The sequence below is a fragment of the Grammomys surdaster genome, unplaced genomic scaffold (genome assembly GCF_004785775.1).
Source record: "Grammomys surdaster isolate TR1022 unplaced genomic scaffold, NIH_TR_1.0 126109, whole genome shotgun sequence".
Classification (NCBI taxonomy): Eukaryota; Metazoa; Chordata; class Mammalia; order Rodentia; family Muridae; genus Grammomys; species Grammomys surdaster.
In genome coordinates, this window is record NW_021620917.1 from 4895595 (window position 1) to 4910527 (window position 14933).

The window sequence follows — 14933 nt, forward strand, 5'->3', positions numbered from 1 at the left end:
GGTGAGGAGGCACAGGCTCGTCTGTCTGGACCACCAGCAGCCCCTTCTGCTGCACCCCCTGGGTGTCCACTCTGGTGCATCCCTGACTGCTCATGGCTTCCCCAAGCTGCATTGAAAGCCACAAATCCAACCTGTCTTTTCTCTGTGGCTTCAGATAGGCACAGGCTAGTCTGAATTTGGGCTCTTCTGTATGTTGTGTGACCACAGACAAATGCCTCATATGTAGAACAGGAAGCGTGTGTATGTGTGTGTCTGTGTGGGTCTGTGTGTATCTATGTCTGTGTGTCTCTGTGTATGTATAAACAGGGCCCCATGTAGTCCAGGCTAGCCACAACTTGCTATGTAGCTGAGAATGACCTTAAACTCCTTATGTCTTGCCTCTGCCTCCTGATGGCTGGGGTCACAGGTACATGTCTCCGTATCCAGCTAGGGGGAGGAAACACATCTGAGCATTCTGTAAGGATGCCATGAGGCTTGGGAGGAACACTGGAGCCTTGAGTGTGACACTCAGCATGAAGTGGCTTGCTGATGACTATCAGTAACCAGGTCCCTCTGGGGAATGCCATCATGATCTCTGCTCAAGGTAGCTGGGAAGCCACTCTGCTTTACAGTGATGGCTTAGTCCTGCACTGAGGGCAACGGTGGTAGTGTCAAATGTGACCAGATGGGCCTGGTAGCATAGGCCTTTAATCCCAGCCCTTGGGAGGCAGGCATATCTCTGTGAGTTCAAGGCCAGCTGGGTCTACATATAAAGTCCCAGGACAGCCAAGAATACATAATAAGACCCTGTCTACAAAAATAAAAATAAACAAATAATAATTAACCAGTGTCCCCAGCAGGCCATTCTGTGTTAAGCAGCCTTACTGAGATGCTGTCCCGGTGGCAGACACAGGAAGCAGCCTAGCATGCTAGGCTAGGCTTTTGGAGAATGGCCCTGGACACTTAGCTACTTAACTGAGATGTTGGATCTATGCCCCTACCCCTAACGTGAATCACCCTTGGGGTCTAAACAGCTAGCAGAGAAACATGAGGCTGTGCCTCGTTTGCCAGGGGCTCCCATTGAGCCTGCTAAAGCTCTGAGGATTGCATGCTGATTGAAGCCAGTGTCCTAGGGAGAAGGCCCAGCTGGCAGCTCCAGAATGCCTCAGTTCAATGTCAGAACCCAGTGAGGACCAGGCGGGGATCAGGAGGCATAACCAGGGACATGCGGCTCAACAGAGCCTCTGAGGACCACAGCCTCTTAATACAAGTGCCCCTCACAGGGCCATGGACAGTGGCAGTGTAGCCACTTGGTGTAGGAGTGGCATGTCCTGCAGCAACTGATAGTTAGGAGATAGTTCACATGCCTGGAGACAGGCCTCTTAGAAGCAAAAGGACTTCCAGGCAGGGCGGTGCACATGCGCAGTGGCACGCCTGTACCCTGCCGGGGGGGGGGGGGGTGTGAAGCAGAGAATGGGAGTTAAAGACCATTCCAAGTTATAAAGTGAGTTTGTGCCAACCTGGTCTACAGAGTGAAGCCAAAGCCAGCCTGGGCTACATAATGAGACTCTGTTGGGGAAAAAGGAAGGAAGGAAGGAAGAAAGGGAGGGAGGGAGGGAGGGAGGAAGGAGGGAGGGAGGGAGGGAGGGAGGGAGGGAGGAAGAGGGTGGGTGGCTCAATGGTTAAGAGCAATGGCTGCCCCTACAGCGGGTCTGAGTTCAGTATTCAGCACCTATACAGTGACTCACAACTGTCTATAACTCCAGCTCCAGGGAAGCTGACACCCTCTTTTAGCCTCTGTAAGTACCATGGCATGCATATAGTACATATGTATATATACAGTCAAACACTCATACACGTAAAACATTTTTTTAATCTTAAAAAAAAAAAGGCAGGTGCATCTCTGAGTTCGAGGCCAGTCAGATCTACAGCGTAAGTTCCAGGACAGCCAGTTCTCAGCTACACAGAGAAACCCTGTCTCGATAAATAAATAAATAAATAAATAAATAAATAAATAAATAAATACAAAAAGCACTTGGAAAAATCTTGTGGCGCGTGCCTTTAATCCCAGCACTTGGGAGGCAGAGACAGGTAGATCTCTGAGTTTGAGGCCAGCCTGGTCTACAGAGTGAGTGCCAGGACAGCCAGGGCTACACAGAGAAATCCTGACTTGAAAAAAACTAAATAAATATAAGCAAACAAATGAATGAATACATACACACACACATACATACATAGATACATAGATATATACATACATACATACATACATACATACATACATACATACATACATACATTTCTAAATCTTAAAAAAAACCAAAGATACAAGAGACTGGAGGCCCCAGGGAGTTTAGAGGTCTGGTTGGGTGGGGGTGGGGGTGGGGGTGGGGGGGTGGGGACATCCTCATATTGTCAAGGGGCAGGGAGGAGGTTTGTGGAGGGAAGGGGAATAAAATCTGGAGTGTAAAAAAATAAATAAATAAAAGACAAAAACAAACAAACCACCACCAACAACAACAAAAACCGAAGACACAAGAACTCTGGTATTGAACACAGGGCAGCTGACCTTCCCTCCAACAGTAGGACAGGAATACATAGCATCCCAGCTTGAACTTGGGTCCAGAGTCTCCCCAAAACGCTGCTAGCCTGATGCTGTGATATTCCATTTCTGGGTCCTTTCTTCAAATCCTACCTTCACTGCTACCCTCTGTGAGGTTAGGTTGCAGGTGGTACCTCCTTCTGTCCTTACAGACAGTGACAGTGACATACGTGATGTATGAGAAAGAGACCAACGCCTGGTCCGGACAGAGCGCTGGGCCGCGCTGGGTGAGCTCCTTGGCACTCCCTGTCTGTGAGATGCACGTGCTCCAGGCTCTTCTTGCTAGACCCCTGCCTATCTTCATGACAGCTCTCAGCCTCCATGTCCCTTGGGGATGGTCTTGCTGGCCACCCGTGTTACGATGAGCAGTACATGTGTGCTCAGTTTTCCCCTGCCCTGCAGCCCTTGTGTCCCTATAGCATGTGCAGTGAAGGAACAGGTGAACAAACTCAAGAGAAGGCCCCCAGAGCAGGCAGTGGAACCTGGTGACCGCTGTCCACAGGAGGACCACATTTGCTTGATCCCTGGAGTGGGTTTTCTCCCTACAACCTCCTTTGCTTCTCAGGGAGAGCCTGAGGAGGGCAGACATGAGACATCCAAGCGCCTGGGCCCAGGGTGTTCCTGGAATTAGAGGCAGAGGGGGTGCTATGCACCTGAGATGCATGCTGGTCAAACACGGTGTCAAATATAAAGGTCCGCTCCCGGGACCGGTGTGCACGCAGAGTGTCCTCTGGGTCTTCGCCTGGGTCCATGAGCACAACCACCTGGACACAGTAAGACAAAGGGGTTAGAAGAGAGCTAGTCAGACCCTGGTAAGAATCCCAGACCTGTGGTCTTATCCAGAAGCAAGGGCCAGGGCCAGGAATGGTTGTAAGTTTGTATGTTCTTTTTTTCTCCCTCCCTCTCTCCCCCTCTCTGCCTCTTTCTTTGTGCATGTTCATATGCAGAAGTTAAGGTCAGAATGTTTTTGTGTTTTTTGAGATGGGGTCTTACTCTGTAGCTCTGACTAACCTGAAGCTCACTCTGTAGACCAGGCTGGCCTCGAACTCAGAGATCTGCCTGCCTCTGCCTCCCAAGTGCCTGGTTTAAGATGTGCACCATCACTGTAGGCCTCAGGATGTCTTTCTCATTTACAGTTCCATTTATTGAGACAGGACCTCTCCCTGAGCCTGGAGCTCACCATTTCAGCTAGACTAGCTGGCCTGTGAGCTCCTGGGCTCTTCCAGAACTCTGTCCTCTAGTTCTGGAGTTAAAGGCTCACTAGGCTGCATCTGGCTTTTGAGTGGGTTCTGAGGATTTAACCTCAGGTTCTTTTTTGTTTGTTTGTTTGTTTGTTTGTTGCTTTTTGTTTTTTAGAGACAGGGTTTCCCTGTGTAGCCCTGGCTGTCCTGGAACTCACTCTGTAGACCAGGCTGGCCTCGAACTCAGAAATCCGCCTGCCTCTGCCTCCCAAGTGCTGGGATTAAAGGAGTGCGCCATCACTACCTGGCTAACCTCAGGTTCTTATGCTTCCGTAGTGAGCACCTTACCCTGTCTCACTCCCTCACTGGGAGACAGTGTCACCTGATGATGTCATTCACCCAAGGCATGACTGTACAACCCTCCCCCCAAGCCAGAGGGCTCCACACTCCCCTGAATGGCTGCAGACAGCCCCAAGCTCACAAGGAGGGACAGCAGCCTGGCATGCTTCAACAGCCTTCCAGCATGCCACACTACACCCGCTCTGGCCAGCTTATGAACTAATGCCTCAGAGAGGAGGCTGTGGAAACTGTAGAGTGCTGGCCACTTTAACTGCATTCGCCTCACAGGACAGGGGAGGTAAAGAGTCTGTCCCAAAGCCTCCACCCACATGCTCCATTTCTCTGAGAGCCTGGCTGTCCCCAGGGCCCCTCGGTCCCCATATACATTATTATCAGGTAAGCCAGTTATGATCCTTGGGGGCAAAGGGATTAAAGGAGTCTACCCCAGGGACAACAGGGGGCAGGGAAATGGGTAGAGGCCAAGTGTGACCTGGCTGCTGGAGACATGGGGCTGGGCACAGGAGAGAAACTGAGGAAGTGGAGCCGGAGCTGGGTCATGCTAAGGGTCCTGTCACATGACCACCACTTGCCCTTCCTATGTTCTTAGCTTTGGAAACTGCAGTTCTGGGAGGCCAGGCTCTGCCAGGGCTTCTCCTGGCTTCTGGCCAGCACTTGCTCAGTGACATAACCTGATTCTCTTTGCTTTCTCTCCTCCTGGGGATGCACTGTGTCACAGTGGCCAGGACAGGGCTGCAGGAGGACTTAAATAAGTCTCTAGCTAGAATCCTCTGAACAACAGGGCGGGCCAGGAGGGGACTTTAGAGTTGTGAGTCACTGATGTGCAAGGGTAGGGGTGTGCATGCCATGATGGAGACAACTTTTGGGAGTTAGGTCCCTCCTGTACTCCTGTGGGAGCTAGGGATTTGAACTCAGATCATCACGCTTGCATGCAAGCACCTTTCCTTGCAGAGCTATCATTTTGGCCTCAAAAGAAAATTTTGTTGTTATAATGAAAATTAATGAACATTATCCTTATTTGCAGATTCTATATAAAAGAAATCTTAGCCACCGAGAAGAATCTTAGAACGGAGAGACCCTTTTCAGCACTTCAGCTGGGGCCACTGAAACGGCTCAGCAGGTAAAGGCGCTTACGATGCAAGTTTGCTGGCCTGAGAGATAGCCCCAGGACCCATGGGTGATAGTTTGAGTGAACTGTTCTGCATAGTCTCAGATATTTGAATACACGGTCCCCCAGTTGGTGCTGCTGTTTGGGAAGGATTAGGAAGTGTGGCCTTGCTGGAAGAAGTATGTCCCCGGGGTCTGGCTTGGAGGTTTAAAAGCCATGCACCCTTGCCAACATTCTCTCTACTTCCTGTTTGCAGTTTGTGAGCTCTCAGCTTCCAGCTCCATTGCTGTGACTCCGTCACATGGACTCTGTCCTGGCTAGTTTTATGTCAACGTGACTCAAGCTAAAGTCATCTAAGAGGAGGGGACCTCGATTGAAGAAAAAAGAAAAAGATGGGATGTAGACAAGCCAGTAGGCCATGTTCTTAACTAGTGACTGAGTGAGGAGGGCCCAGCCCGTTGTGGGAAGGGCCAGCCCCTGGGTTAGTGGTCCTGGGTGATGTAAGAAAGCAGGCTGAGCGAAACAGTAAACAACACCCCTCCACAGCCTCTGCATGAGCTCCTGCCTCCAGGTTCCTGGCTGGTTTGAGTTCCTGTCCCAACTTCCTTCAGTGATGAACAGCGCTGTGGAAGTGTAAGCTGAATTAACCCTTTCCTCCCCAGGTTGCTTTGGATCATGTTTTATCACATGATCAAAATAGAAACTCTGACCCAGACAGACTCTTATCTCTTTGGAATCAGAAACCCAACTAAGCTTTTCAAGTTGCCTTGGTCATGGTGTCTTATCACAGCAGCAGACAAGCAAGTAATACTACCTGTAAAGATGGAGGGAGAGCACTGAGTCCGCTGAGTTGTTCATGTCATGCTATGGCATGCAAGCCTATATACATCACACCTCCACCACCACTAATAATAATAATAATAATAATATAATAGTCTTTCCAGCATCTTGGTGAGGGCTGTGGTGCAAGGCTAGTTTTGCTGGCTACAAGCAAGGTCTTCAGAAACAAAGTTCAATTCCCAGCAACCACATGGTGATTCACAACCATCTGCAATAGAATCCAATGCACTCTTCTGTTGTGTATGAAGACAGCTACAGTATACATATATATAATATATTTTTAAAAATTTTTTGAAGGTGTTTATGTCCGAGATGAAACTGAGTTCTAGTTAGACAAGAGATGAGCTTGTGTGTATATAGCAAAAACCAGGGTGATCTGGGGTAAAGTAAGTCCACCCCATGGAAACAGTAGCATGGTTCCTGACAAATTCCGGAGCAACTTTCCTGCAGAGGCCACTGGACTCAGAATCCACGTGATGCTGTACTTGTCCTGGATTTAAACTAACGGAAAGTAAATAAATAAAAGTGGATTTGTGCTCTTGTAAAAAAAAATTAATATAACAATAATAAATAGTCTTTTTAAATTTTTATTTGTTATATGAGTGCTCTGCTGCATATACAGCCACAGATCAGAAGAGGGCATCAGATCCCATTACAGATGGTTGTGAGCCATCATGTGGTTGCTGGGAATTGAACTCAGGACCTCTAGAAGAGCAACAGGGCTCATAACTGCCAAGCTATCTCACCAGCCCAATAAGTAGCCTTTTTATACACCAGTGGTTCTCACCCTGTGGGTCACAACCCCTCTGGGTTGAATAAACCTTTCACAGGGGATTGGGGTTGCCTAAGGCCATCAGAAGTATCAGATATTTACGTTACTATTAATAGCAGTAGCAAAAATTATAATTATGAGGTAGCGACAAAAATAATTTTATGGTTGAAGGTCACCACATGAGGAACTGTATTAAAGGGTGGCAGCATTAGGAAGACTGAGAAGCACTGTTATATACCAATAACAAATATCTAAGGCAGAAATTACATGTGCTCCCACTCACAACTACTTCAGGAAAAAAAGCTGAAATAGGCCTAACCAAAGAAATGAATGGTCTCTATAACAAGAACTTTAAGACCCTTGAGAGAGACTGAAGTCTCTAGAAGACGGACCAATCTCCCATACTCTCAAGGCCACATCCATGAAGACTGCAAACAGCCCTCCTACCGAAAGCAGTCTACAGATTCAGTGCAATCCCCATCAAAATACTAACACGTCCTCGCAAAGAGGAAACAATCTGAACATTCATTTAGAAACAAAAAGACCTTGGAGAGCCAAAGCCACCCTGAGCACAGAGAGCACCCTGGAGGACGGCCATGTACCACAGAGACGTCGTAAGACCAATGAGTCTGCACTGGCACAAAGAAAGACACATAGGTCACCAGAAAGGAAGAAGCAGGTACAAGCTCATGCAACTAGCCCTAACCCTGAGTCACCTGATATTCATTCATTCATTCATCCATTCATCCATTCATTTTTGAGACAGGGTTTCTCTGTATAGCCCTGCCTGTCCTGGAACTCACTCTGTAGACCAGGCTGGCCTCCAACTCAGAGATCTTCCTGCCTCTGCCTCAAGTGCTGGGACTAAAGATGTGGGCCACCACTGCTGTTCACCTCATTTTTTAAAAAAGATAGAAAAAAGACAGCCTTGTGGCTGGAGAGATGGCTTGGACATTAAGAGCATTAGCTGCTCTTGCAAAGGACCTGAATTCAGTCCCATCATCTATGTTGGGTAGTTCAAAACCCCTTGTGACTCCAGTTCCAGGGAATTCAATGCCATCTTCTGGCCTCTATGGGTAACTGGCATGAATGTGGTGCACAGACATACATGCAGGCAAAACACTCATACATGTTTTTAAAAGTGTTCAACATCCTTAGCCATGGTAGAAATGCAAAGATCCCGTCTCACCCCTGTCAAGTGGCTACCATGAGCAAACATTAATGTTTATTCACTGTTGGCGGGGACACACACTGGTAGGAACATTCTGGAAACCAGTGTTGAGGTTTCTCATGAAGCTAAAGACAGAGCTGAAGAGATGCAGTGGTTAGGAGCGCTGGCTGCTCTTCCAGATGCCAGAATGTGTCGGGAGCAAGTGAAGTCCTGAGTGAATGTGTCTTGTTGCCTTGGTGACTGCCAGGTCAAGGACCCCAGCAAGTCCTTGGGAGTGGCAAAGTCTTCCCTGGTGAGGCTCAAAGAGATTATAAAGCCTTCCTCTGGTCCAGAAGCAAAGGCCGGCAGCATGTGCAGACAATGCCTATCATACAAAGGCCAAAGGCTGGAAGCGTGTGCAGACAACACCTATCATAGGTTTCTCCCCCTCAATACTCACAGCCTGAAGACCTCTCCCTGCAGAGACTGTTCCTCCTGCTTCCTTGTTTATTGGTACGCAGTAACCCCACCTCCATGTTCAACTGCATAAAATAAGCACACTGAGCTCTGGGGCCTGTAAGTTTCTGGATCCAAGAGGTTTTCTGTGTTTGTCTTTTCTTCATCCCCTCAATATCCTAGTCAGGTCAATTCCTGGAGCGCTCATGTATGTGGCACGAATGATTTTTGTTTGTTTGTTTTGTTTTTCGAGATAAGGTTTCTCTGTGCAGCCCTAGCTGTCTTGGAACTCTGTACACCAGATTAGCCTGAACTCACAGATCTACCTGTCTCTGCTTCCTAGGTGGGATTAAAGGCGTGCGTGCCTTTTTTTTTTTTTCAAATGTGTAGTGGTGTGTGATATATGGGCATGCAGATAAGGACCTTAGGTGTCCTGCTCTGTCTGTTTTATTCTCTTGAGACAGGGTCTCTCACTAACCCTGGAGTTACCAATAAGCCACACAAACCTGTCTCCTACAGCACTTTGGTTACAGATGTGCCAGTACAGGCATCCCCAGCTTTTTACATGGATGCTGGGTGTTCGAACCAAAACCCTAGCCCTTGTTTTTTGTTTGAGAGGACCTAACTATGCAGCCCAGGCTGACTGGCCTTGAATCTATGACCCCCCTGCCTTGACCAGCCAGTGACAGAATTACAAGCATGAGCCACCACACCCAGATGGAAAGGTCTTTAGTTTTAAAGAGGCATATGATAGAATGTATGGGTGAGGAGGGGGCGTTGTGTCCCAAACTGACTCCAAATGTTCCAGAGAGAAGGAGTCAGAGCTCAGGGAGAGGACAGAGTGAGGCACTTATGAGGCTGGGGGAACCCTGGGCTCCCAGAATCCCTGCAACCTCTCTGTTGGTTTAAAACTATCTCAAAATGAAAAGAATAGTAACTGGTGGTGGAACAAGTGTATCTCTATGAGTTTGAGGCCAGCCTGGTCTATATAGTCAGACTGAAGCAGAAGAGGAGGAGGAGGGGGAGGGAGAGGAGAAGGAAGAAGAGAACTGAACTTATCACAGCACAGATGAACCTCAAAAACATTGAGTCACACATAGAAGGCCACACATGAAATGTCCAGAAACCAGTCAAAAGTGGGGTAGCAGCTGACAGGTGTGGGGCTGTCTTCCATGGGGAGAAGTCTGGATAGCTGTGCTGATTGTATAACTGTAAAAGGACTAAATGCCCTAACTGTTTGCTTGAAAAGCAGGGGTTAGGGGGACATGACAGGAGTGTGAGAGAAGAAATGAGAAGGGGGAAGTGATATAATTATATTTTAATTCTTAAAAAAAAAGGTGAGTCTCAAATTGGGCCAGCTATTGGTTGGCCATTCCCTCAGTCTCTGCTCCATGTCCCCCTGTCCCTGCATTTCTTGTAGACAGGATGAATTTTAGGTCAAAAGTTTCATGGGTGGGTTTGTGTCCCCATCGCTCCACTGGGGTTCCTGCTTGGCTACAGGAGGTGGCCTCTTCGGGTTCCATATCCCTGATGCCGTGTGTCACACACAGTTGAGGACACCCCCATTGATTCTTGGGTGCCTCCCTTATATCTGTCCCTGTCTCTTCATGGCGATGTCCCCCTCCCAGCCCCCCCCCCCCAGTTGCTCTCATGACTAGCCCATGGGCAAGCACCAATCGATGATACATTAGTGACATGTTATGCTTGCTGACAGGAGACTAGCATGGCTGTTCACTGAGAGGTTCCATCTAGCTGCTGACTCAGACAGATTCAGACACCCACACCCAAACATGGATGGAGCTTGGAGACTCTAGTGGAAGAATAAGAGGAAAGATTGCTGCCCCTATGGGGATATGAACTCCACAGGAAGACCATCAGAGTCAACTAACTTGGACCCTTGGACCTCTCAGAGACTGAACCACCAACCAAAGAGCATACACCGGCTGGACCTAGGCCTCCCTGCTCATGAGAAGTGAATGTGCAGCTTGGTGGAGCTTGGTCTTGGTGAGAGTCCCAAACAACTGGAGGAGGGGCTAGCCCAAAAGCTTTTGCCTGTTCTTGGGATATGTTCTTCTAGCTGGGTCTGTCTGGTCTTGCCTGGTCTCAGTGGGAGTGGATAAGCCTAGCCTCACAGACTTGATGTGCCAGGGGAGGGGGATACCCAAGGGAGCCCCCACCTGCTTAGAAGAGAAGGGGGTGGGGGAAGAATTGTAGGAGGGGGCAGTGAGTGGGATGTAAAGGTGAAATTTGAACCAGGTAGTAGTGTACCTCTGTCATCGGAAGCATTCAGGAGCTAAGGCAGGAGGGGTTCAAGGCTAGCCTCAGTTACTTGGGGAGTCACTGTCTCAAGAAGAAGAAAAAAAGAATTTTCTGTGGTGTTAATTTCACCTTAATTCTTTGTGTGTGCATGGTTGTATATGCACCCACAGGTCTGTATGTGTGCACACGTGCTTAGGAAGGCCAGAGGTTGGCATCTTCTCAACTGTTTTCCATCTTTTGTTGTTTAATTTTTTTTTTTTTTTAAGAGACAGGGCTTCCCTGTATAGCCCTGGCTGTCCTGGAACTCACTCTGTAGATCCTGGCTGGCCTCAAACTCTCAAACAGAAACTGCCTGCCTCTGGCTACTAAGTGCTGAGATTAAAGATGTGTGCAGGCACACCCAGATCCCACACCTTATCTTGGGCTCATAAGAATTTGGCCAGATTAGCTAACCATAGCACCCCAGGATGCTCCTGTCTCCAGCGCCCCAGTGCTAAGATCACCAACACTTGCTACCACACCCAACTTCTCCCGTGAGCTGAGTTTACAACTCAGCTCTTCACCGAATACACAGCAAACACTTAACTGAGCTGTCCCTAGAGCCCTTTGCCTTGACGTTTCAACATGGGCTGCCTTTTGGAGATTTGTTTTTACGTGTATTTTGCCTGCATGTATACATGTGTGCCACACGCATGCCTAGCGCCTACAGAAGCTATAAGAGGGTGTCCGATCGCCTGGTACTGAAGGTTACAGACGGCTATGAGCCACTACATAGGTGCTCTTCATTTCCTGAGCTGTCTCTACAGTTCCACACACTGTCTTCTCTACTGCTTAGTCACAAAGCCACGCACAGGAGGCACCAGCCCTGTCTTCCCTACTCAGCCCCTGTTCTCAGCTGACTTAATGTCTTTACTGTTGTGCCTGAACCCTGGAACCAGATGTGCACTATTTAGCACTCCATGACCTCAGTGCTGACTCACCCCAATGGTAGCTTTGCTGATGGGCCCCTCCCCTGGGTGCTCTGAGCCCCAGTGGGCAGCCTTTAGCAGGGATCTTTATCTATCCACCATTTGGGTTGTCGGCCCAAGTGTAAACACCTTGCCGGAGCAGAATCACCTCACTAACCTCCCTAGTGACCAACAGGGACATTCTGCATGTCTCACAGAGCCTGCCTCGAGATTCTGTCTGACAGCCAAAGACAGAAGCTTCTGAGGTGTGGGCAGCTGAGTACTGAGTCCTTCTTTGAGAGAGAGTCCTTGGCAATGGCGGCATGCACCCCACCCTGCGGCCAGCAATCACCTCAAGGTTCTGAAATCAGACCTGGCACGCTAAGTTTGCTTGCCAAGTCTCCTGCCACTGCCCTGTGTCCTCACTTTGGTCTCAGCAGAGCAGACAGCTCCTCAAAAAAAACTCCTACTAATGCATTTTTTCATTAAAAAGTTGGGAGGCTGACGCAGGAGGATTGCTGAAAGTGTAAGACTAGCTAGCCTGTGATACATAGTAAAGTACTAGGTGAACCTGGGTGCTTGCTCGCTCTCTCTCTCTTTCTCTCTCTCTCTCTCTCATATATATATGAGAGAGAGAGAGAGAGAGAGAGAAATTCAAAAGAAACACAGGAAAAAAAAAGGGAGAAAGAGAGGCAGAGTTAGTCAGTAAAGTGCTTGCCACAAGAGCTTGAGGACATGGGTTTGAACCCACGCAAAGGGCTGGGCATGGTGGCACACACCTGTAGTCCCACTGCTTGGGAAGCAGAAGCAAGAAAGTCCCTGGGATTCACTGCCTATCCAGCCTAACCTCACCAATGAGCCCCAGGGAAAGTCTTTCAAAAACCAAACAGGACTGGTGAGAAGGCTCAGCAGTAGGTAAAATTACCTGTTGTCACCCAAGGAACATATACACACAGACACAGACACACTCACACACACACGCACACACACACACACACATGCATGCACACACACTTACACACACACTCACACACTCACTTACACACACTCACATACTACTTACACACATGCATGCACACACTTACACACACATACTTACACACACTTAAACACTTACACACACGCACATTCACACACTCACATACTACTTACACACACACACACACGCACACGCACACGCATATACAAATGAAAAGTTGTGTAGAATGCACTTGTCAGCTCAGCTCTGCCCCAGAACAGAGCCCGGCCACCAGGAACCTCTGTTAAGAGAGAATGCCTCTAATGACCTCTAGCCTCACCTGGTCCCCCACTTTGTGGGCGATGACAGTGGCTCCTTCCTCCAGTTCTGTACTGTTGAGTGGGCGGATCCGAAGCGCCACCTGTGGACAGGGCATGGGCACACCAAGACCTTCAGCTAGACGCCCACTTCCCATCTGCCTGTGTTCAGTGAGGCAGTGAGCACCTCCCCTCCAATCACCCCTAGACTGCTTGCACAGAGGTGTTCCTGCCTCCTAGAGAGGCTCTGAGGACTCAGTGGTGACATCACTCCCATGGAACACAGAGAAGAGGAACAACTTGCCTAAGGTCACTTAGATGCCTGTGTTGGCTATGATCAGAAAGGAGACACAGCTGCCCTCTATGAGCTCATGGGGGCAGGCTATGTCTAACGGTATCCTCTTTGATAGAAGACATGAGGCCAGTTCGCTCTTAACCCGTCACAGGTAGACAGCGGGGTTCTAAGTGCAGTTCTCCCCAAGGCCAAATGAGCTATCCAAGTAGCCTGAATGAGGCCTGCCCTGTGGCTGGCGTTGGAGTCCGGACCCTGGGCTGAAGACAGAGGTTCAGAAAAGGGAGTACAGGTGTCTAGAGACCTACAGTGAGAAAGTATGGAAATATCACCAGGTTGCGGGAAAGGGGACCAGAAGTAGAACACTATTCCTTAAAGGCTAAGAAGACCTGATCTGAGCATGGGGTTTGGGCCTTCTCCTCAGGGAGTAGAGGATGTGAGAGGCCGGAGTTAGCAGGGGCCATGAGAAGGGACTCACCATGAGCTGCTGGTCCTTGGGTTCCATCTCCCGTAGGGCTGGGCTGCCCCGGGCTGGAGAGGGGTCTGTGGTCTGTTGGGAGGGCATCCTGCAAGTCAGAACCAGAGAGCCCCCAGCTAACCAAGCTGAATCCAGAGGCAAAGAGATCCTCCCTGCTCAGCCCCGCCTTGCTCCCCAGACTCACGCTGATGACATCAGCTGGGTCCCCAGAGGTGGGGCTGGGCCAGCATTCAGCTCATTTACTAACCTGGTGTTGCCCCTACCTGTTTCTTTGGTCAGGGCAGCCCTTGTGGTTTGAGTACTCTGAAAGCAGCCAGGCAGACCTGAGATGCCATCATGATGGGGACCCGACAAGACTAGTCCAGCCTGTCTCTAAGTTCCCCTTTACACCACAGGAGCCTCTGGTCTAGAGCTGAGCCCACCCTACAGAACCCTGCAGTGTAGAGCCCAAGATCAACAGTCACCCACACAGAGGCCACCTCAGAACAGCAGGCCAGTGTGTTTGTGGCTTCTCACTCCAGGGGACTAAACCGGAACGGCTGAAGCTAAACAGGACGATTTCAGCTGTCAGTGACCTTGCCAGGGTCTTTCATAGATAACCGAGTTGCTGGTGGCATTTCCAGCCTTTGGTGTCCATTTGTACACTCAGAGTGGGATTCAGGATGGAGCTGGTGGACTTAGTGCTTTACTTCCTCCACAGGCTCCTGGGGGGACAGTCTTGCTCTGTGAACATTCCAGCCCAGCCAAGAAGACCGCACAAGCAATGCCTGCCACACAGGTAACCTGGGGTGGCAGGAGCTATTAAGAGCCAGGCTTGGAGGCTGGAGAGATGGCTCAGCAGGTAAAAGGTACTGACTGCTCTTCCCTAAGACCCAGGTTCAACTTCCAGCACTCACAGGTAACAAGTGTCTGTTAACTCCAGTTCCAGGGAATTCTGGCCTACAGGGCACTGTACCCATAGTACACAGACATACAAATAAAAGACATACTCATTAGGAAAAAAAGTTGCTGGGTAGTAGTGACCACACCTTGTTTTTCTGAAACAGTTTGTGTAGTCCTGGCTGTCCTGGAACTCAGAAACCCACTTGTTTCTGCCCCATGAGTACTGAGATAAAGGCCTGTACCACCAATGCCTGGCTCTCTGAGTTCAAGGCCTGGTCTACAAAGCAAGTTCCAGAACAGCCAGGGGCAGCCAGAGAAACCTTGTCTTGAAAATCAAAAAGAAACTAGGAGATGG

At 49.2% G+C, this 14933-nt stretch overlaps 1 protein-coding gene across 1 annotated transcript in view; it reads right to left on the reverse strand.

The window, feature by feature from the left end:
* The window catches only part of LOC114611363 (kinesin-like protein KIF19), a 45870-nt gene extending 32091 nt beyond the window's left edge, over positions 1 to 13779 (reverse strand). Inside the window, exons 1-3 of the mRNA XM_028756019.1 lie at positions 13697 to 13779; positions 12950 to 13030; positions 3235 to 3345 (exon numbers count right to left, since the gene is read on the reverse strand). Of these exons, the coding sequence (XP_028611852.1) occupies positions 3235 to 3345; positions 12950 to 13030; positions 13697 to 13723 (219 nt within the window). The 5' untranslated portion in view covers positions 13724 to 13779. The remainder of the gene's footprint in view (positions 1 to 3234; positions 3346 to 12949; positions 13031 to 13696) is intronic.
* Between the last annotated feature and the right edge of the window lie 1154 nt (positions 13780 to 14933).